General features: G+C 50.7%; 1 protein-coding gene across 1 annotated transcript in view; it reads right to left on the bottom strand.

The window, feature by feature from the left end:
- The window catches only part of TTC28 (tetratricopeptide repeat domain 28), a gene marked incomplete at its 5' end in the record, with an annotated part of 106,119 nt that extends 83,219 nt beyond the window's left edge, over window positions 1–22,900 (bottom strand). The window contains 3 exon segments of the mRNA XM_083418970.1: window positions 18,417–18,695; window positions 22,716–22,877; window positions 22,880–22,900. Of these exon segments, the coding sequence (XP_083275096.1) occupies window positions 18,417–18,695; window positions 22,716–22,877; window positions 22,880–22,900 (462 nt within the window).
- Window positions 22,901–23,024: the final 124 nt, after the last annotated feature.

Below are 23,024 nucleotides of genomic sequence, written 5' to 3'. Positions count from 1 at the left end.
TTTTCCCAACACCATGCAGTAACCAAGGTGAAAAGGAGCTTGGGTATGTTCCCAAATGAAGCAACACTCTGGCCTGTGGAACTCCAGACCACCATAGCGCATGAGCAGAATGAGGCAAGTTCCCACCAACTTCGTTGGTGCCCACTGTTGCTCCCCCATGCAATTAAGGATTGTGCCTGTGTGAAGAAGGTGGACTTCTGCCTCTTGCCCCCCCCCACCTCTGTCCGAAGGCGTGGCATCCACACAGGAGGCCAAGCAGTGCTCTAGGAGAGGGAGACACCCCCCTCCTTCAATACCTTCACCGCTCCTCCACCTGCCACCTCCAAACCATCACCGCCTCCCTTAGTTGCAGGCACATATTTAGAGTGCAATCAAATCCAAGAAGCCGTCATTTTTTATTTAGTATCCAAGTGCTAGTCATGAAAAATTTACTCCCTCAAAAACAGTTGCCTGCATTTCATGACCAAAAAATGCAGGATAAAATGTAATTTCCTCGAATGCATTTTGCAAAGGGAGACAAGAAAACCCAAAACAAACATTCCCTAGGTATGCAAAGAATGTCAGTCCTGGCAGTGAAAGCGCTGCTGGCCACTCAGCAAGCAGAGGGGCACAAGGAGGGCAGCTCTCTTGAGTGCTGGCACACAGAGGGGCACCAGCAGCCCCTGTCCCTGTGGGCTGCTCCCTCCCTCCCTTGCTCAAAAGAAACAGCCCAGTGGGCCTTTGTCCCTCCCAGTCCCCAATGTGGATCAAGTGGGCAACATCTCCCCATAAGCCACAGGCGGTGGGCCAGCCAGATGTTGACTCAAGCAGGAGTCTTTGGCCCCAGAAGAGATGGGGTGGAGGGATGCAGGTGCCCATGAGACCTTGTGTGCGGGGGGGGGGAGCGTTGTGCTAAATGCAGGTATCACTTAATCATCAGTGGGCAGAGAGAAAGCCATCAGAGCAGCAACAAGAATGTCCTCAGCTCGGGATTCCCCGCTCCTGGAATCCCAGCAGCAGCAGCAGCTGTGCCAGATCAAATGCAACCTGCCTTCTGACTGGAAGGAACAAGAGGTGACTGCAAAGGGATATTTGCATTCTGGAGGAGGAACAACTGCTGAACAAGAAGAAAGACAGTCGTTGTGGACAACACAGAGCTAAATGGACCAATGGTCTGACTTCGTATAAGGCACCTTCCACTCTTGCCCATCCCCTGACAGGAGGGGGGCCATCCTCAGGAGTCCCCGAAGGCACCTGTGCCTGTGAAAAGGCAGAGGCTGAGTGTACCTCTGGTGCCTTCGTTCCACCAAAGGAGACACAGGCAACTTCTGGAGCAAATGCTATCACACAGAACAACACACAAACCCCCTTGTACTTCTGATGAACTGTCAGCTTTATTTTAACCATCTTAAAGCATTTGCCTGACACTTTTTCTAAATCAAATCTTTCTTCTCATTTTATAAACTATCTTGGAGAAGTTGCAGTGAGGTGGCTTCATCACTGACACAAGGGCCTGCCAATCAACACGGTGCAAATCTGACTTCTGCTAAAACTCCACACCAAGATCAGAACGGTGGAGAAAGTTGCAGGAGTGTCCCAACAGTTATCACTGACATTCCCTATGGCTGTATGCTGGAATTCTTGCTCAAAACAAAGGCCAGGGCAGGGGCTTAGGGAATGTCCAGCCTCCTATCCTTCCTTCAATATCTTCCACCAGCAGGAATGAGCATGGGTGAAGTCCTACATCTCTTTAAATCGTTGTGGCCTCCTCTCTGTGACAGGGGCAAAGTTGATGAGCATTTGCTTCTTATTACATTTATGAATCTTCCTTGAAAAGGAACCCAAGAGAATACTTCTATCTTAAAACTGTTGGGAGAAGCAGAGGGAGGCAGAAAGCTCAATTTTTGCCTATTCAAGCATACACGTTTCATGACAGATGAGGGAGTCACCTGAAAGCCTGACTATGCCACCATGGATGCCACCTTAGGTTCCTTTGGATGAATAAATCCATAAAATATGCTGGGAGAAGGAATAAGGAGGCCTCCCACAAGCAACAATTGCATTTTGATTTCTCATTTGCAAGGAAGCTGGCCATGGTCCAACTCTGGCTACGGAAATGGTTTGCAGAGCTCTTCCCAAGGTCATGGTGAGGAAACATTTCCCAGCATGCACCTCAAGGGGTGTGGGTGGAGAGCAGCCCATGAGCCAAGCCACACGTTTCCTCGGACACAAGATCTGCAGCAGCCATGGGGGACACGTCAGCCTCCCTCTCAGTGACAGTCCATGCAGGGACACAACTCGCAGCAGCAGCAGCAGCAGCAGCAGCAGCACCTCAGGCTGAAAGAGGAGCGGGGCTGGGGCCCTCCGTTGGCCCAGGAAAGGCCAGGCCCTGCTGCTCAAGTGCAGCTGCTAACAGCTGCTTAATTCCTCCCACTGCTGGAGACCAGAAACTTTTCCACCTGGCAATTGCTTTGCTAGCAAAAACTGATCGCTTCACAGTCCAAACTCAATGTGAGTAGAAGACAACTGAGGAATTTCACCCCCCTTGAATGCAAACACCAGTATCCCAACCTCCCCATGCTTGTTTTTCAGCTGCACCTGATGGAACCCCAGAAAGCAATGCCCACCCACAGACCCAGGCACCTCTGACAACTTGCAAAAATGATTACTCACACTCAGCATTTATACAACAACAGTGAATTTTCGCAGCTCTCCTGACCATCCGTTTGTAAGGTGGGCTGGGATTAATACCCCACTTCTGCCAGCGGGCAGAACAGAGGCCTCCCTAAGGTTGCCCAGTACAAAGCTGGGCTGAGTTTTCAACCTGGGGCTTCCTAGGCTTGAGTTCAGATTCTTTGCCATTACACTACAGACGAACCCCAGAAACCTCACAATAAAAACCACACAGTTAACGCTCATTGTTATGTTCTTGAATCTGTGGTTCCTGCTGTGCTCCAACACTGCATGCTCAACAAAGCAGTCTCCAGGATCTCTCTCAAATTGCTCCAAGCCCCAACTCCCATCTCCAAAGTCCACGGCCTTGCCTGACTTCCACCGGAAGCAGCAGGGCCTTCTGGGCTGGGCTGGAGGCTGACCCCAGACCCCTAGAATGGCCCCCGTAGGTGGATGGGCAGGCAAGACTACTGCCCATCATTCTCCTTTTTCTGGACCTGAGGGAGTCTGGCCCTCCTGTCAGGGCCATTCACCCATGTTTTTGTTCTGACTGCTTTGTACTGACATTTGTTGCTTAAACATCTGGTTAATGTTTTGTTTTTTTTATTGGGAGGGTTTGCATTTCACTTGGAGACCACGTGTTAAAAAGCAGTATATAAAGCTATGGACAAAAAAAACAACCTGTATGATACTGCTTGAGAGCGCAAAGCGACTTCAAGCCTGCTGATCAGCTGCACCTCCGAGCACTATGCAGGGCTCTTTGTATGACGTTAGGTGACTGACAAGTGGGCGGCCCCACCCACCTGTTCTATGTGGCCCCTAAGGGTAGGAGAGATAAGGGCCCCTCAGCCACCCCTGAATTAGCTCAAGCACCTGAAGTGAGCAGTCCCAAGCAAAGTGTGATGATCTCAAGATTGCTCCTGAGCAGACACAAGCACTGCATCTTCAAATGCATCCCCTCCCCATGAGAAGTTAACTCATGCACCATCCTGGCCACGAAAATCAAGTTCTGAAGCATGGAGGGCTTGGCTATGCCTGGAGAGCAAGGCTAAAGATGCATCTGCTATCAGACACAAGCTGCTGGCCAGCACAGACCTACAGCGAGTTTGCTCCATGAAGAAAGAACGCTCTTGTGCTCATGTTTTGCTACTTGAAGGTCTCCCAAAACTATCTGGCTGACTACGGTGAGATGCTGGACTAGATGGGCTCACTTTGGTCTGATCCGGCAGCAGGGCTCTTCCCACAAAGCACCTGCCTCACCTGATCAGCCTGCCCAGCCACAAGCGGAGGAGGGTCTGCCTAGCATATAGCTCAATGCTCCTGGTCCTAATCAGGTCAGGAAAAATTTGGTTAGGACACAAATTTCATTTAGAGCACAATACTTCCTGGTGCCCCCAGAGCAGTGCCAAAGGAATCCACCACCTGCAGAAACCAGCAGGAGAATTCTCGACAACTGGAGTATCATCAAAGAGGATTCCTTGACCACAAGTCCTAATAACACTTTTTAAATCCATAACTATTCATACAATCCACCACCCGCAACCTGGATCCCAGCCAACAATTTGTAAAATCAAAGTCTGAAAACCACAACCGAAGTCCAAAACCAGGAGAAGGAATTACAGTGTCTCCTCTCACATTTCGGCAATTGCATTTTGGGACAGGCACAGGTAATTTAGACTTCCAGAGTACAGAAAACATTTCAGAGAAGGGCGGGCAGGAACCCTGATAGCACCAGGTGAAATGGAAGGATAACACATCTCCTGGAAGAGGCCTCCTTCCACTGTGCAGCAGGAACAGCTCCCTTGGCACATCCCTCACTGGTGGATCCAGAGAAGACGTTCCACTGGGGAGCATGGAAAGGCAGCTTCCAGAAGCCAAATCCCTTAGGATTTCAAAGCAAACAAGACTCCTCTCATCCCTGTGATACATGTTTGGTCACTCCTGAAAACTAACACCAGTACAAGAGGCAGGAGCCAATTCAGTGCACCCTCCTGATGTTTAACAAGGCTGCTCTTCGCATCCCAGGAGCAGAACCCAGCAAACCATTCCGTTCAATGGCACGTCAGCCTTGGCCATCATCTCCATTCAGGAGTGACATGTTGAATGAATACATTTTCTTTTCATTTGAACTGTGATTCTGGTTTTGCGGCTTTCTTTTCTTTTCTCTTTATGCCTGCACACAGCAGTTCTGCATAAAACATTGCATTTCCAAGCTCTGCATTCTTCTCTTCCCCACTTTAGCTCTGATTTCATGACACAGAAATGCAGCTGGAGGAATGCCACTCTCTGAAAAACACACACAAAGCAGCACACAAGGCTATTAAACCTGCTCCAGGACTAGCCCAGAGTTGCCAGATGGCGGCTAGAAAGGCTGTGCAGTGACAGTTTGCTGCAGAGCAGAAGGCTGCAGAAATTGCACACTGGACTCCCACAATTAAGCTGCTAATCAGTGTCAATTCCACGCTGATTTGGCAGCTCCTCCTCCCCACTCGCGCCTTCACTTTTAACTCTTTGCCACACATGCTCACAAATAACCTGGAATGCTTCACTCCTTTACAAATCAGCAGGGAACCAAAAAAACCACCTGAACAGGTTCTATTACTTTTGGTCACCCCATGAGCTAGCGACTGCAAGCCGGCTCCTGAGAGCTTAGGGTAGTCCTGCCATGGCAGCTTCCTGTTCCCGACCCAAGGCTCACTCCCTATCGCTCAGCAACCACCTCAGTTTTGTACTGAATAAGCAGATAGTTTCTCGAGAGAGAGAGTCACTAAAACTGTCTTTTCCTTAATGTGACCTTCCAGGAATCATCCCATCGTTATTTCAAGGACCACAAGATCCGCCCCCTCCAGCCACAGGAGGCCACACCCGGGGTACCTTCTGCTGCTGCTGCTTCCTGCCTTCCTCTAGTCTACGCTTGAGGAATGAACAGCTCAGTCACCTTCCAAGCATTATTGCTTTAGGAGTTAAGGAGGAGATCTTCAAAATATGCTCCACCAGGCAGACAGAGAGCCATGGCTTCTGTGCCCCACCCAGGGCGCTTTGGCTTTGCAGCATAAGAGCCTCTGCAGCATGAGGCCAAAAGGGCCCCCCCAATCCCGCCTCTTGCTCTCACGGTGGCCAACCAGATGGGTCACAAGCAGGACAGGAGCAGCCCCTGTGAGACTCAGCCATGGGGATTGGGAGGGTCTGCTGAGTCAGCTTCAGGATTTGTTATGAAAACAGATTCTTCGTCAAAAAGCACTGCTTTGCTGAGTTCCTCTGCAACCAAACAGAGTACGGTCATACCCTGGGTTAAAGTTGCTTCAGGTTAAATCTTTTCAGGTTGCGTCCCGCAGCGACCCGGAAGTAACAGAACAGGTTGCTTTCGGGTTTCGCCACTCGCGCATGCGCAGACATTCAAAATGATGTCACGCACATGCGCAGAAGCAGCGAATCGCGACCCATGCACACACAGATGCAGGTTGCGTTCTGCTCAGGATGCGAACGGGGCTCCAGAACAGATCCTGTTCGTGTCCAGAGGTACCACTGTGTACCTCACGTTAAGTACTTAATTCGTTCCGGAGGTCCGTACTTAACCTGAAACTGTTCTTAACCTGAAGCACCACTTTAGCTAATGGGGCCTCCTGCTGCCGCCGCACCGCCAGAGCACGATTTCTGTTCTCATCCTGAAGCAAAGTTCTTAACCTGAAGCACTATTTCTGGGTTAGCGGAGTCTGTAACCTGAAGCATATGTAACCTGAGGTACCACTGTATATTCATACATACAGATGGTGACCACCTTAAGCGTGACCAATTGATGTGTGAACATCGCTGTGCGGGTCCTTTTGGACCTGGAGGAAAGCAGAAAGGGGGTGGGCATGCTTCTATGTGCTTCGCTGACATGCATGGGGCCAGGAACAGAACTCCCATGAGGAATGGTCACTGCCTGTATTTTCTTCACAGAGAATTCAAACGTAAGCAAAATGCACACTCAAGGGAATGGGTTGGCAGGAGGTCCAATCTTCCCTGAGCCAATATTTTATTGATATCATTCCTCATATTTACTTTTTCATGGCAACATGCCACATGTGTTCCCCATGGGCAACCCCTCTCTTGCTTCCTCTCTGGGCGGCTGAGGATGTCTAAAGGCAGAACAACACAGAAGAAGCAGGGGTGGAGCTGCCACAGATCAACTAGATAGCTGAGTTGGTGAGAACATAGTACAGTACTAATAATGCCAAACCCGCAAGGGACAGCTGCATATTCCTGCCTTGCAGGGGGTTGGACTAGATGACTCTCAGGCTCCCTTCTAACCCTACAATTCTACTGGAGGCCAGGGCAGGTGGGAGGGGCCTTCAAACTGGTGTAGCCCACGCTCCCTATGTCAGCATGAACCACAAACCCAAATCAGCAGTTTCTTCCAACAACTTCAAAGTGTGAATTAAAGCAAACTAGGGTTTGAATTCAGCTCAGTTAAGGTATCGCATTAAACGCACCTAGCTCTAAAAAGGGGATGGGGGGGCAAAAGAAGAACACAGGGGCCAGCAGAGAAACCTAAGGGCTGCTCCCAGCTGTGAATTTGTTACCCCTCATCCCCACTGAGCCCCCTTATCTCTCCCTCTCCCTCTCTCTCTCTCACACACACACACCCCACAGTCTCAGGTGCCAGACCCAAAGTCTTGAAGCCACAGGAGCAAAGAAGGCGCTGCAAGACAGTGCACTACAGGTGCCGCCTGCAGCAGAAGCCAGTCCCATCTCCCAGAGGAAAGGCACGGGGGCCACACAAACTGGCCACCGAGAAAGGCATCACCAAGGATTAACAGAGAGGCCAGAGCAGCCCGAGAGGCACAAGCTTATTGCAGACTATTCTTAGTGGGGCTCACTCAGCTTTGGAAAAGAGGCTGGCTGGTCAACCTGTTACCTTCTGCAGCAAAAGAAGAAAAACAGGCTACCAGGGGATCTTGCAAAAGGTCTCCCCCCCCCCCCCCAAGTCTGCCTCACTGCACTGTGGGAGGAGGAGCAAACATGCGAAGTCTCGGGGTAAACTCTTGCAACCAGCACTCAGGAGGAGCCAAAAAAAACCCATTAAACAGTTTCATGTTTGAAAAACTGGAATGCATCTCTCTGCAAATTAAAGACAGATTGGAAAGAGAGGGACAGACCTGGAAAGTTCTCTGCTCATCAAATTAAAAACAAGAGCCCTATTCATAAAAAATTCTTCAGTGGTCAAGTCACATTCTTCACTCTTGTGTTTTTATGTGCCACGAGGGGGAGCAACATTCTGCCGGTGAGGGGGGCCACTGGGACCAATGTCTTAGCCCCCCCCCCTTCAGCAGACTAGGTGGGGGCACCCATTCTCAAGCCATCCCAAGGATTCTTCACGTGGCCAACAGCTGGGCCCAATTAGCAAGCAAGGAGAAAAGTAAATAGTCCTCCTCAGTATTTTGTTGCATCCTCCAAAATTCACATGACACAACAACAGCAGCAGCAACTCAGAGTGAAGATCAACCCGCCCCTTCCAGGCAATATTCCCAAATCTACAAAGCCAAAAGGAGATGAGAGGATAGTAAACTGTGGGCACTGGAGAAATAAAGCAGAGCAGAGATGCTGGGGAGAGCAAAGCCCAGGCAGGCAGGAAGCCACAAGGCGGAGCATCGCTCACAAGTGGCACTACTTGGCCATCCTGTTTTGCTCAGAGACAGCAGGATGCCAGGCAGTCATACACTGCCCCCCCCAAGCTCTCTTTCTGGGTCACTCTATAAAAGCTGGACCTCTGAAAGCCTCCACTTTTCACATCGCTGTGCAGGGTCTCCGAAGAGCTTGTTTTGCCGCAAGAGTGACTTCTGCATCAAATACCAAGGGGAGTGCCCTCATTGCAAATGTGTACGTTGCTGGGCTCTCACGCGCTTGAAAGGCATCTCTAAGCAAGCAAGCAATTTCTGGGAGGGAAGGGCACCCCCAGAAGACGAGACCCAGAGCAGAGCATGGCTTGGCAGGGGACCATCTCAGCCAGATGCCATTTGCACTGGCCAGCCAGACACATCCTGAGGGAGACTGAAGGGGGGAAGGAAAGTGCCCACATGCAGGGAGCCAGGAAAACTTCCTTTTTATTTATTTGTTTTGTTTTTATAAATAAAGTAACATGCAGCAGCAGCCGCCACCATCCTAGGCCTCCTGACATTTGAGCAAAGAGCTCCTGTGCTCCACTTGCTGCCCATTCTTTCTAGAGCTCCTTAAGCTTCCACTTTCCCCCTCACTGGATTCATGAGGAAAAGGAGGCTGAGGCTGCCCAAGGCCATCCTCGGAAGCCAGGTCTGCCACATTCAAGCCCAAACTAAAGAAAACATAGCCTAACAACCCCTCTCTTCTGGGCCGCAATGAAAGCAGCTGCCAGAGGAGCTTGTATAAAAGAAAGAAACATCCCTTCGAGCCCAAAGCCCAAAGCCCACCACTGCACTGCTGCCTCCTGTCCACAGGCGTGACAGACACGCCTTGCACTGATGGGTCACTCAAACAGTTTGGCCAGGCACACGGACCTCAAGGTGCGACCCACAGGTGCCTCTCCACAGACTGAAGTGCTGGAAGCCACTCGGAAGCCAAGGCAGGAAGCTTCCACCCCCAGCTCTGCAGGAGCCTCTGGGATGCGGCTGTCTCCACGCCCAGCTGGAGTTTCCTTATTGCAGATGCCTGGAAAGGAAAGCCCAGCCAAGGATCAATGGGCAAGAAAATGCGGTCGTTGGCTGGCAGGCAAAAGGCAACACCGGCTTCTCAAGAGATGCCGAGAGCTAGGCCTCCTTCTTCCTTTTTGGCTAGGATCTGCCTTTCCCCAGGAGCACGCCCAGAGGTGTTGCTGGGCCTCCACAGCAACGGCAAGGTGGGAGAGGGAGTCAGGGAAGCCAAACTGGTGTGCAGAGAGGTCGTCCCATACTTTGGACAGGTGTCAAATCAACATGCAGGTGTGGAGGTGGAAGCAGCGCTGCCTGGGATGTTCTAGAGCCCACCAGGCCCAGAGGAGGCTCCAGACAGGATCAGCTGTGCTCCTAACCGCAAGCAGGCGAGGTGGGTTTAAGACTCCATAAGACTCCATGCCAGCCTGCAGCCTTCTCCTCCTCAGTGCAACACTGCCTCCCACAGACACAACATAATTAATGCTACCCCAAACCCCACCGCTGACCTTGATGGAGACCTGGTGATCAAGGCAAGAGACCATCATTTGGTGGCTCTGTCTGGGCTGAGCTGCAGCAGAGAAAGACCCTCTGTCACCTGCTTGATCTGAGCAGAAAGCCTCTGCTTTTTGCGCTCAGGATCCTGATCATCTACAAACCCCAATGCTCAGGTGGAAGCAAGTGCCAAGCTGGGCTGCAGCAGAGGCAGGCATCACAGACCCTCCTTGAAGGCCGCAGTTTGGCTGAGTTGGGGGCAAAAGGAAGACATTTCTAGAGGGGTACACAAAACGAGGCACCGAGCTCCCAGGGATGGAGCAACACTTGCTCTGCCACTTGGAGATCACTTCATATCTGCAAAAATACTTTTTGCGCCAGTCTAAGAGACATTCTGGCAGACAACCAAAGCAGACCTCTTAAAACAAGCACCCACCAAGCAAGTCCACTCCGAGGCGCCCGCTGGGCACAAACAAACAAGTATGATGTAAGAGACAAGTTCCGAAGCAAGACAGGAAATCTATGAGCAGGTCTGTGCCTTCCCTGGTTGTTTGTTGGGGGGGGTGTTAGGTTGCTTCTAAAGATGTTTCTCTGAGCATGTGCAAAATTTATAGCATAGGCCAGTAGTTTTCAACTGGTGCACTGCTACACCCTTCAGCACCTTGAATGATGGTCAGGATTGTACCACTTATCCCACAAGGGAGCCACAGAAAGAACGTTGTTGGTCAAGGGAGCCGTGGATTCAAAAAGGTTGAAAACCTCTGTATTAAGGTGTTCAGCAAATTAAAATACAAAAATATATACTAGAACCATCCATACAAACTACTAAGAGCAGCAACATAAAGTACAGAAATACAGCAATAAAGCATTACAATATACAGAAAAGAGAAGTCTCCAGAATCACTAACAGCAAAAAGGTATCTTTTTGAAAGAGGAGGGAAGGAGTTTGCCAAAGGTCCTGAGAGAGGCAGCACCACACCAGCAGCTTCTCTGGGAATGAAATGCAAAGGCGGCCAAGGATGCTGAGCCTCTAAGAGCTGGATATCAAGCCAAGCAGGGACCAAGGTGGAGAAACCTCTTGGTTTCATAAGCCCACCTTATTTGAATCCAGCCTCAGCTTCCCCTTGAGCATTCAGCCACCAGCAGCGTCTCTGAACGTGTGACTTCCCAGCATTCTTGTCTGGTGTGCTTGGACACCTTGGTGGGCCAGAAAAGCTTCGTTCAAGAGGCCTCCATCAGCTGCCCTACAAGGCAGGAGAGCGGCATCTTCCCCACCCACAAACGCCCAGAACTGCCCAGCCTTCAAGGCTGGCCACCAGTGGCTGCCCTGGCATCTGGCTGACAGCTAAAAAGCAGCTTTCCTTCTTGTGTCACAGGAGCCCAGCTCTTGCCAGAGGAGGCCCCAGTCCTGCGGGAACGACCTGTGCGGTACCCAGTGCAGGGGGAACGACACAGCGCATCCAGGTCTGTATCAGCTCTGGCCTCAAAGGCCTCACCATATCCACTCTCTGCCTATGGGACTTCAGGAAGGCCTTGCTGGTCTCCTCTGCCTTCCCTGGGAACAGCTGGGGGTCCTGGGGGGCCCAGTCTAGTCAAGAAGCTATACGAGAAGACATGTGGAGAAGCTATTTGCTTCCTCCTTGTCTGAATGCCACAGCAGTACAAAGACCAGCGTTCCTCTCATCACTGCCCTTGCAAAGACCCTCCAAGTGACCCTATTTTCCAGAGACAGTCCCAGATTTACAGAAACTGCCCCAGTTTCTGATTTGATCCCATAATGTCCTGCTTTTCCTTAGGACATCCCTATTTTCATAAGAGAAAGTTTGTAAGGTATGGAGTTATCCAACCCCCCAAGCAATCTGAAGGCATCCCTGTATAGGTTAGTTTTTTAATGTTTAATGTTTTATTTTGTTTTTATATATGTTGGAAGCTGCCCAGAGTGGCTTGGACAATCCAGTCAGATGAGTGAGGTATAAATATTATTGTTGTTGTTATTGAATAGGATGTCCCTATTTTTCTTGGAGAAATGTGGATGGCATGCCCTTAATGGGAAGCAGAGCAGAGCTCAGGAAGGCTCAGACTATGGCTAGTCTTGAGCAAAACAGCTGTCCTTTCCTGCTTCTCCCTTCATCCATTTCTCTCTGGTTATCTGCAGCAATGTATGCACAGAGGATACGGCCCCATCTCAGGCTGCAACCGTCTGGCTCCTGCTGCTCTCAAGCAGCCGTAAACCACCAGGCAGATTTTCTAAAAGGCTGAGGCCCTCGCACCATCACGTGGGAGAAAAATGCAAGAGGAAAGGAAACTTAAAACCTGCAATTTGCCACTGCCCAACATACAGATGCCTCACTGGGAGGAAACAAGCCAGCTAAAAACAGGGTTGAAAAGCGCAGTGCACTGTAACTAGTCCCACATCGAAAGCACCCCCTGGCCTGCCCCACTTGGGCAAACTCACGTGACTTGTTACAGCAGTGAAGCAGAGAACACAGACAACATGGTTTTGGAAACAAAATGGAAGCATGAAAACCACATTATTACTGGAAAGAACCCTGCATGCATGTGAGCAGCAGCCAAATAAATAAGGGGAAGGAAAAATGAGGTGATGTTAAGCTAGTTCTAGGAAGTTTGCAGGGAGGTGTGAGTACAGTGAGAAGGGAATTTGGAAGGGCTCCGCTGTGTTGCCTTCTATGTAGAATGTAGATTTTTTTCAATTTCGTTGTTCTGTATGGGACAATGACAATAAAGATTATTGTATCGTATCATATCGTTCTACCCATCTCTGCTATTTTGCCTTGTAAAAACTGTTTTCTGTTTACTTAAACCTCTGCAGTTGTTTAACATTACCATTTTCCTCTCAATATCTATATGCCCCTGCTTTACTCTAACTTTTGCCATTGTTTAAAACAGCAACTTTTTTTCCTTTCACTGCTTCTCCCTTTTCACTGAACTCAAACTTCTCCCTCTTCCATTCCTCAACCCCTTCATGTGAGAGAGATAAGGGATGTGGAGTCCTCAAATATTCCATAGCACCGTCACATAATGTATTTCACTCCTGGTGATTACTAAATGTAGTAATGTGGAACAGATAATTTAACAAGCAGAGACCCATATATGTAGAACAAGCAAGAACAAGGCATGGAAAGGGGAGCAATATGTGTGTGCAAGGAGGAGCTGAGAAAAGTGGGGGAGGCATGGACCAAGGGAGAAAGGTGAAAACTGGAGCACAGCATGGCTGCAGAACAGAAGAGAGAGATGGGGTTGGGAAAGTGGAAAATGAACTCACCAGTTGCAGAAGGCAGGAAGCTCTTGGGGGTTGATATGGGAGAATGAGAGGGAGGCTGGTAAGGGGAGCCAGCGCAGCCCCTACTATCATCCTATTTGTTACAGATCTGGAAGCAATACCAATTTGGAGCCTCTCCCCTTCGGAGTCAATAAAAGATGATATAAAGCATCGGTAGGCAAACTAAGGCCCAGGGGCTGGATCCGGCCCAATCGCCTTCTCAATCCGGCTCGCAGACGGTCCGGGAATCAGCATGTTTTTACATGAGTAGAATAAATGCATCTCTGGGTTATTTGTGGGGCATAGGAATTTGTTCATTTTTTATTTATTTTTTTAAATATAGTCCAGCCCACCACATGGTCTGAGGGACGGTGGACCATCCCCCTGCTGAAAAAGTTTGCTGAGCCCTGATATAAAGGCAATAGCAGGTTTCCAAATGGGGAAGGATCATAATCATTTCAGGGTTAAAGCCCTTATGACTCAAAGTTCAATGATTCCATAGTTAAAGACTTTGGAAAACTAAGTATAAAGGCCAATAGGCACAGATACCAAAATCTTAACCAGCCTTTTATAAAACAAGATACCAGACCTGAACAAGTAAAACAATATCTTATGGGCATAGACTACGGGCTGGGGAGTAATCCCCTTAGAAATCTGGGGAAATCTATAGGAAACTGCATATAGACTCCCTTTAAATACTGTATGGAGTAAGAGAAAATTTCTCTAAGATCATGAGTAGGTGGTGCATTGTCCCAATGAAGATAAAAAATTACCCACCCACTTGTTGAAAATGCCAGGGTGGTTTTCACACACACACACACACACACACACACAGTGGAAATGCGAGATGTCAAAAATACTGCAGGAAAATTAAACATTAATTAACAAGGATTATAGGCTATGAAGTCCCATTTCATCCAGCATTCTTTTTATTACATTATACGAAATGATCAGTTAGACCAGAACATAAAGAACGAGCCCATTAGACTTCAGCTGTAGCCAGAGCACTTTTTGCTAATGACTGGATAGACAACCCAAAAATGGCTGGATGGAATCAGGGACTTTGCAGCACTGGTGAATTCAACACATTCCCTTAGACTTTTGGAACACAACTTCTTGATAATGTGGCAGAATTTTATTGAATTATTACCGAACATAACTTAACGGATCCACAATGTTTTATTCATTTAAAGTTGGCTGTGTTTTTCTGATCTTAGATTAAATGTTATAATGTTCTAAAAACTAATAAGTGGCACAAGGTACAAAATTGCTTTTTTTTTACTACAGGTGAAACTCGAAAAATTAGAATATCATGGAAAAGTTCATTTATTTCAGAAAATCAACTTAAAAGGTGAAACTAATATATGAGATAGATTCATGACATGCAAAGCAAGATATGTCAAGCATTTATTTGTTATAATTGTGATGATTATGGCATACAGCGTACATTGCTTTGCATGTCATGACTCTATCTCATATATTAGTTTCACCTTTTAAGTTGAATTACTGAAATAAATGAACTTTTCCATGATATTCTAATTTTTCGAGTTTCACCTGTAACTATAATTGCATTATCAGGCTGCTTGCTGGGGATCAATGGTTAATATTTATCGGAATTGCTAAGAATGGACTTCTCTCTGTGTCATTTTATTTAACAGATTTAAGAGAATGGAAAAGGATGTGCCTATTTTCTTGGAAAGCCTGGCCTTTTCAGAGTATCTCAGGAAGCTCAGCTCCTAGCAAGCATTTCCAAGACAGTTGCATGAGGCTGGGAGTGAGACTCCTGCATTGCAGGGGATTGAAGCAGAAGACCCTCAGGGTCCCTTCAAACTCTACCATTCTATGATTCTATGATCACAAAAGTATCAGCAGGCCTGGAAGAAGAGGCAGCAAAGGAGGGAAGGCGGGAGGGAGGGAGGATTTGCAATTTTCAAACAATTAATTACCTATGTGGCAGAAATGCAGGAAAGGATAAGTGTCCCACTGGTTTCCAGAAACATTGTGTTTATCCTCCTCCTCCTCCTCCTCTGTTTCACCACCTGGCAGCAGAGCAATTTTCTTTTGGGTAAGGCTCCCTATGAGCTACCTCTGGCACGCCTGCGCGTGGACCTGAGCTTCAGTTGCAGTGCGGTGCTGACAACGCCAAGGTTGCAGGTCTGATCCCCATATGGGATAGCTGCCTATTCCTGCATTGCAGGAAGTTGGACTAGATGATCCTCAGGGTCCCCTCCAGCTCTACAATTCCATGATTCTCCATTAGATTCTCCTTGGCGAAATCTGGCCCTGGAAGATGACATGAACAGAGAGGCAGGATCGGACCATCCACAGCAATCTCACAGGAAGATGCCAGACATGGAGATGCACAGCCGTGGGGCAGGCAGAAGACCCCCGGTTCTTTCCCCAATGGCACTTCTGTGTGGGCGGCACAGCCCCACCTGAAACCTTGGAGGGCTGCTGCCAGTCCGTGGGGACAGTGCTGAGCCAGATGGACTAATGGGCTGCCTCTGTCTATGTTCCATTCCTATTACAAATCTGGTTTTACAAAGGCACTGCCAAGCCCAGAACCAGCCTTGATGGGGCTTTGCGCCCATGAAACATGGGAAGAAAGGGGCTGGGGAAGGCCCTGCAGTGTCTCTGAGAAATCACTCTGAAGTCTCACACTTACAGAACAAAACACACACGCCACATCTATTTTCCCTGGGAGAGTACAAAGCACCAATGTGTCTGGCACACCCCCACACCCACCTCATTCCAAGCCCAGTGCCAATCGGTGGAGTGTCTGCCAGGGATCGGTCTCACATCACAGCAAGAGAAAATATAAACTCTTTGGACAAAGAAAGCGGCTTATCAGACTCTTCTCTGGCAGACTTGCTGTCAGACTGACAGGATGGAGAACAGCTTGGGGGCACAATTGGATCAAGCTGCAAAATGTAGCCTGAAATGTGTGGGTCTCACTCCCCTCCCTGCGTCTCTTCAGTGACACAGCAGGACAAAGGGAAATGGAAAGATAATGTGCAGAGAGGCCTTGGGGACTGGCCCCCTGCACCTGGGGAGGCTGAGAGACCCCTCCTGGGCCAGACTCCTCCGTTTCCTACTATTTGGAACAGATTAATAGCCTTCATATCACCAGAGTCAGCGGAGTAAAACTCGGCCCTTGTTGCCATGGAAACAGAAGCACAGCCTCAGACAAACATTTATGGGAAACCTGCCATTTCCTTCAAGAGCAAAATAGAAAGGAAGCAAAAGCCGCCGCCCCCCCCCCCAACCCATGGCAGAAAAAAATTGCCCTTGCTTTCTCCAGAGAGAGAGCTAAGAAGAGCCTGTCCGGGGCTTCTCTGCTCAGCAGCCCTTGACCCGCAGCCGCACATGCAGCCAAGGAAAGAGTGGCTTCCTCTCTTGCACAGCGGCCTCAGGGATGAAGAGCCTCTGGTCCAAGAGGAAGGCAGGCTGCTTCTTGCCAGGGACTGGCCCTTTCACAGCTCGTGCTGGCAGCTCAAGGCAGGCAGGCAGGACGGACGGAGGAGGAGGAGTCCTCCTAACACAACGTTCCTCGCTGCCTCGGGAGCAAAATCTGAAGCCGAGAAAACCCTCGTCGTGTTTCGTCCCACTATGAAGGCATCACAATCCATCCGGCACAAATTCCAACGCCCGTCAGAGCAAGAGAGATGCCCCAGCCTTGCAAAGCAGCTGACGGCATGGGAGAGTCCACACCAGGCATTTATTCCAGAATGGCCAGGCTTCGTTCACTTGCTTTTTATAGGGCAACTACACAAGGTTGTCAAGATACTGTCCTTATCCTGTGCTTTTGGGCCGAGGGGGTTCCTTTTAGGAGCTCAGAACATCCAACTTTTAGGGGGAAGGGGAGAGAACAAAACTGTGATTCCTGTAGCAGGCCATCCAAAGAGGTCAGAAGAGTGGGGCTGAGGAGATTCCACTTGCACCCAGAAACCCATTTCGCACATGACCTGAGCTTTTCCTACCTAGCCTCCCTGCTTCCAGAGCCGCCAGGGCAGGCGCTGGGAGATGCTGGGTTCTGGGTACTGGAGGGGGTCACAGAGGCACGGGAGCCACAAGATAAATGCTTGCATCCCCCCCCCCCCCCACGAAGAAGGAGAGCTGCCTGTTGCAAGTCCGGACGATGGTGGCCAGGGAGTCAGAGCAAGCGGGCTAGGGAGGAATGGGAGGGCTCCGTAGGCAGCAAAGTCAAGAGGCCCCGTGCACCCAGGTGTCCGTGTCAATTGCGGGGTAAAGACAAGGGTAATCTCACTTCATTTTTGACTACTGCTGTTCATTCAGAGCAACAGCACAAAACTGCGTGTGTGTCTAGAGCAAGGAAATGGAAACCAGAGCAAGGTCTCTCTGATCAAGAGCTCAACCTGGCAGTGAGCCCCCTTGGCGCCACGCTTTGTAGGGGCTGGAAGGGAGAGCAAGGGAGAAGAATGGCTGGGGGGGGGAGCCCTTGCCCACTCTGGGCCTGGCTGACCCCCACGAGCAGGAGCAGGACCCTCAGGGGCCCCAAGTTCCACTTGGTGAGCAGAAAGGCGGCATAACCTAAGAGCCCAGGAAGTGGAGAAATGGCTTCTTCATTCAGCAGCTAAATAGAATTCCATGTACACGTTAGTCGTGACCATGCACACATAGCACAGTCCCCTTCGCAAGACTCTGCAATGCGGGGGCGGGGGGGGGGAGAGAGGTGAGAGCCCTTCCCCCAAGGCTTGAAGGCAAACAACTAGCTCAGCAAGCCGAGTAATGGAAACTTTTTGGAGAGCAGCATGCCCAGGAGCCTGATGGAAAGCGTACCAAGTGTGACTCTTAGAAGGACTAGCAGATAGCTGTGAATGTCCTAAATACAGGCAGGACTTGGAAAAGCATGGGAACTATCCACAGGACCCTCAGAAGCCAGAGGGGAAGGTGCCAGGCAAAAACCTTCCTCTTCAGCCGGACCTTTGGCTGAACAACATCCTGTATCCTTTTAAATGTGTTTGTGGAAGGTAGGTTTATCGGTTTGTTTTGCTCTTGTTCCTGTTTCTATTGAGTTTTGTGTTTTTATCTTGTATTTTTATGCTGTGAACCACCCCGAGATCTTCAGATCAAGGGCGGTATACAAAATGAATAAATAAATGAAAATTACAGGGGCCAGAGAAGGTGAGGAGCCACCCTCCCTCACCCCTGGGCAGAGCACACAGCCCTCCTCTCTCCCTCTGGCAGAAGGCAGCAAGCCAGGGAAGGCAGTGCATCTGGCTCTCACGGACCTCTGCTGCGGGAGCCGTTGGTGCCCAGTTGTGCAGACGCTCTGCTGCACAGGCCGGGTGGACCCACAGGCGAGAGCAAGTCAGGGGGCCTACCTTTGGCCACTTGGGGTTCAGGAGGCGTGCCTGGATGGCGTCATCGAGGGCTTGGTCGTACTGCTGCGTCTTCATGTACGCTGCCGAGCGGTTGCTGTACAGGATGCAGTTCTGAGGATCGACGGCCAGAGCTTCACTGTAGAGCACAATGGCCTTGTGGAAGTTGCCCTCGTGGCAGGCCTGGTTGCTCTGGCGCACCTTCTCAACAAACTCGGCCTTGCTCAGCACGGGGCCATCAGGGCTTCTGCTCTCAAAGCGCTTCAACCCAAACAGAGAAATCTGCAAATAGACAGGGAGGAGGAGGAGGAGGAGGCATTTATCCAATTTATCAACTAGAACAAGCAGCACTTCCTCCACTTACTAAAATGCTGTTTAGTAATAGGAAAGACACAATAGCTTCCACCCTGCGAAGTCACTGCAGGTTTTCATTATTCAGTGCTCCAGCCCTGTGAAAGTCTCTGCCAAGTTTGACAAGGCATTTGACAAGGTGCCCCATGATATTCTTGTAAAGAAGCTGGTAAAATGCGGTCTTGACTATGCTACCACTCAGTGGATTTGTAACTGGCTGACTGACCGGACCCAAAGGGTGCTCATCAATGGTTCCTCTTCATCCTGGAGAAGAGTGACTAGTGGGGTGCCACAGGGTTCTGTCTTGGGCCCGGTCTTATTCAACATCTTTATCAATGACTTGGATGATGGACTCAAGGGCATCCTGATCAAATTTGCAGATGACACCAAACTGGGAGGGGTGGCTAACACCCCAGAGGACAGGATCACACTTCAAAACGACCTTGACAGATTAGAGAACTGGGCCAAAACAAACAAGATGAATTTTAACAGGGAGAAATGTAAAGTATTGCACTTGGGCAAAAAAAATGAGAGGCACAAATACAAGATGGGTGACACCTGGCTTGAGAGCAGTACATGTGAAAAGGATCTAGGAGTCTTGGTTGACCACAAACTTGACATGAGCCAACAGTGTGACGCGGCAGCTAAAAAAGCCAATGCAATTCTGGGCTGCATCAATAGGAGTATAGCATCTAGATGAAGGGAAGTCATAGTGCCACTGTATTCTGCTCTGGTCAGACCTCACCTGGAGTACTGTGTCCAGTTCTGGGCACCACAGTTTAAGAAGGACACTGACAAACTGGACCGTGTCCAGAGGAGGGCAACCAAAATGGTCAAAGGCCTGGAAACGATGCCTTATGAGGAACGGCTAAGGGAGCTGGGCATGTTTAGCCTGGAGAAGAGGAGGTTAAGGGGGGATATGATAGCCATGTTCAAATATATAAAAGGATGTCACATAGAGGAGGGAGAAAGGTTGTTTTCTGCTGCTCCAGAGAAGCGGACACGGAGCAATGGATCCAAACTACAAGAAAGAAGATTCCACCTAAACATTAGGAAGAACTTCCTGACAGTAAGAGCTGTTCGACAGTGGAATTTGCTGCCAAGGAGTGTGATGGAGTCTCCTTCTTTGGAGGTCTTTAAGCAGAGGCTTGACAACCATATGTCAGGAGTGCTGTGATGGTGTTTCCTGCTTGGCAGGGGGTTGGACTCGATGGCCCTTGTGGTCTCTTCCAGCTCTATGATTCTATGATTCTATGATTATCTCCTTGTAGATGATCTTCCTTCAGCAGCTTGTGGGCTTCTGTCATAGCCATAGATGAGAGCTTGGCCTCGCAGATGCAGGAATGCCCCCAGCCTCAGAGTTTGTACCACTTCCAGTCCTACCTGTGTGTGCCAGTTTGCTTGCCCCTTAGCTTCCTTGACTTTGACTTTGCTAAAATGCGGGGGGTTGTTCTCGGGGAGTGTTACTGTGGCGTTGCAGAGAACATGTTTTGCCCTGACAGCTGACAACTTTCTCCTCCAAGAAAAGTATTTGTACTGCACTGGAAACGGATGAAAGGATGTTCAGTGAATAACTGGGGGTGGCGAGAAATAAGCATTACTATTCCTTGAATCAGCAGTTCTGATAAATGTAGGTGGGGCTCCTTGCTGAGCAGCTACCGGGGAGGTCAGTTTGGGAGGAGGAAGACAGAGCATTTAATCCAAGTGTGTACAAAGCCACCACCCTCAGATGTGATCTGTGATGTGTGGCTAATCCCACCAGCCGGGGTTGGTTTTAGTATAGTGAAAGGATCTTCGCTGTGGTTCCTAGGTCAGCCTCTGGGGAAGGTGAGGACCTTCTACTGCTTGCCTTTTTAAAATGAAGCAAAAAGCATATGACCCCATCCGGGTTGATTTGCCAGCTATTGGGGCCTGAGGACTTAGAATCATAGAATCGTAGAGTTGGAAGAGACCACAAGGGCCACCGAGTGTTCCTTGAGGAAGGCATCGCTGTCTTCCAGTACCTTTTCTTTAAGGGGTGTAAGCAAAGCTAGCTTCAAACTGTCCCAACGTGCGGGTAATTCACCCTCCTTCCTATCATTCAGTCTCCTCCTCCTTTCCCACCCATTGCCGGCATCAGTACCTGGTGGAATCAGGTGGACAGCATGAGGACAGCTGGCCCAACGTAAGTCAGGTGCTGGGACCCAGAGACACTCTGCACAGAAGCCACAGCTCCTGCAAGCATCTCAGAAAGCCTAGAAGTAACTCAAATGGCCTGGAGTAACTGCTAATTGGCAGCAGGACCCAATAAGGAAAATGTACTGTCTGCACAACGCCAGTCTAAGGCAGTGATGGAGACAGCTGACTAGTATGGAACCTGCAGCCGCCTGATGGGCCGCACTAATTCTACTACTTTTTATTTAGGAGGCAAGGAATAAATCTGCCCTCTCGCTAGGAAGCTTCACGCTCAGCCCTTAGGGCTGCATGTAGGGGCGGAGGGTTTCAGGGACTGGAAGAACAGCAGGAACCCTTCGCTACTTGAGGCAAAACAAGCAAGGCAACAACAGCTTTGCTGCTCTTCACCTGCTCATCATTGGCCCATGTAAGAAAAGGCAGGCCGGCACCTGGTGCCTTGCAGCTCCCACTCAAGAGCATCCACAGCCCCAGCTCCTCCAAAGGCCTCCCAAAGACAATGCCGGATAAAGTGGTCTCCTTCAGGGGGGAGCCGCCCCCCGCTGTGAAGTGAAACAAGCTGAATAGCAACTCTTCAGGATTTTCAGCTTATGGCACTTTCTCCCCTCTCGCCCCAGGAAGGAGAGAGCATTTTCTCAACCAGCTCTTTATTAACCACTTTATTGCCAAGGCATTGATACGGACCTCCTTGCAGGACACCCTCCCTGAGCCAGCCCTGCTTTTCATATATATGCGAAAACTGCGCAATCATGTTACCCCTGAAGCCACCCCACAGCCAGCCAGCCAGCCAGCCAGCCTTCTGTAAGGCAAACAATGCTGGGGGGAGAGCATCCCTACCAGTCCCAGAGCAGCCCCCCCCCCCCCGGGAGCAAGGCCTGAGCAGCACAACAGCTCTGGGAGTGTTGGGTGTGCTCTCATAGGGCAAGCATAGCTGAAACTGTGCAACTTGGATGCCTCCTGTGTGTGTGTGTACTGTAAGGAGCAGGTGAGGGGAAAGCCTTTCTCTGGCACAGGAGCTGGAAGTGCATTACCAACGTGGACAGTTCTGAAGGAGATGAGCCCACCACCTGGTTTGGCACAAGGCAGCTTCCTGGATCTGGAAACTCTGGTCTGCTCAACTCAGTCACACCAGGAGCTGCCTCAGCCAACCTGGAGCTCTCCAGATGTTTGGGACTACAACTCCCGTCCTGCAAGGGAAAGGCAAGGCAAGGAAACGGAAAGAAGGCAGGCCAGAAGGGGAGGGCAGAGAGATCGATACCCATCTGTATAAAAATTGCACAAACACTGGAAGTGGGGGGGGGGGGGGCGCTTTTATACTCAAGGGGCCAACACACAAGCCCGCCTCACAGTGTGCAACTATCACCCGACCCTCCAACTTGCCTCAGCGCACACGCCTCAAGTTGGCTTAGTTTCGCCTTTAGCTCCCCCGAGCCACGCTGTCCGAGCGCCCTTCCCCGGCTGCCCTAAGACAGACCCCGGCGCGCCACAGAGGCGCGGGCCACCCCGGCCGGGAGGCTGCCCCGAAGGAGCGGCCAGGGCGCGAGGGGGTGGCGGCGGTGCTCGCCTCCCGGCAGGGGCTGCCCCCCGGCACGTCGGGGCTACCGACGGGGCGGCGCTTCCCACCTCCACAGCCCCGCGCCGGGAGCCCCATCCAGCCGGGACGTGGCGCTGGGCGCGGCAAGAAATCCCCGCCTGCCCGGACGACCCCCTCCTCTCCCAGCGTCCGAATCCGGCCCCCGCTTCGCCGCCCCCGTCCCTCCAGCTTCGCCCGGCGCTCACCCCGGCCAGAAGGGGCCCGCGAGGATCCCGCTCGCCGCCGCCGCCTCCTCGGCGCCAGCGCCTGAAGCTCCGCGGCGCCTCGGGCTCCATGGCGGCCCCGCTTCGGCTCACCGCGGCGGCTGCGACGCCCCCTCGGCCCGCCGGCCGCCCCGCGCCCGCCCCGCCGGCGGCGGCATCGGCGCCATCTTCGGGCTGTGCGCTGCTCCGCCCCGCTGGGGGGGCCGGGGGGCGGCCGCGCCCCTCCTCCGCTCCCTCCAACTGCAGGCGAAAAGTTGCAGAAAGTCCGGGGCAGGACAGGGACCGAGGCGC

Source organism: Podarcis tiliguerta, assembly GCF_965153285.1.
Source record: "Podarcis tiliguerta genome assembly, chromosome: 16".
Lineage (NCBI taxonomy): Eukaryota > Metazoa > Chordata > Lepidosauria > Squamata > Lacertidae > Podarcis > Podarcis tiliguerta.
The sequence above is the reverse complement of the archived record's forward strand: the minus strand, read 5'-3'. Positions and strand labels throughout refer to the sequence as shown.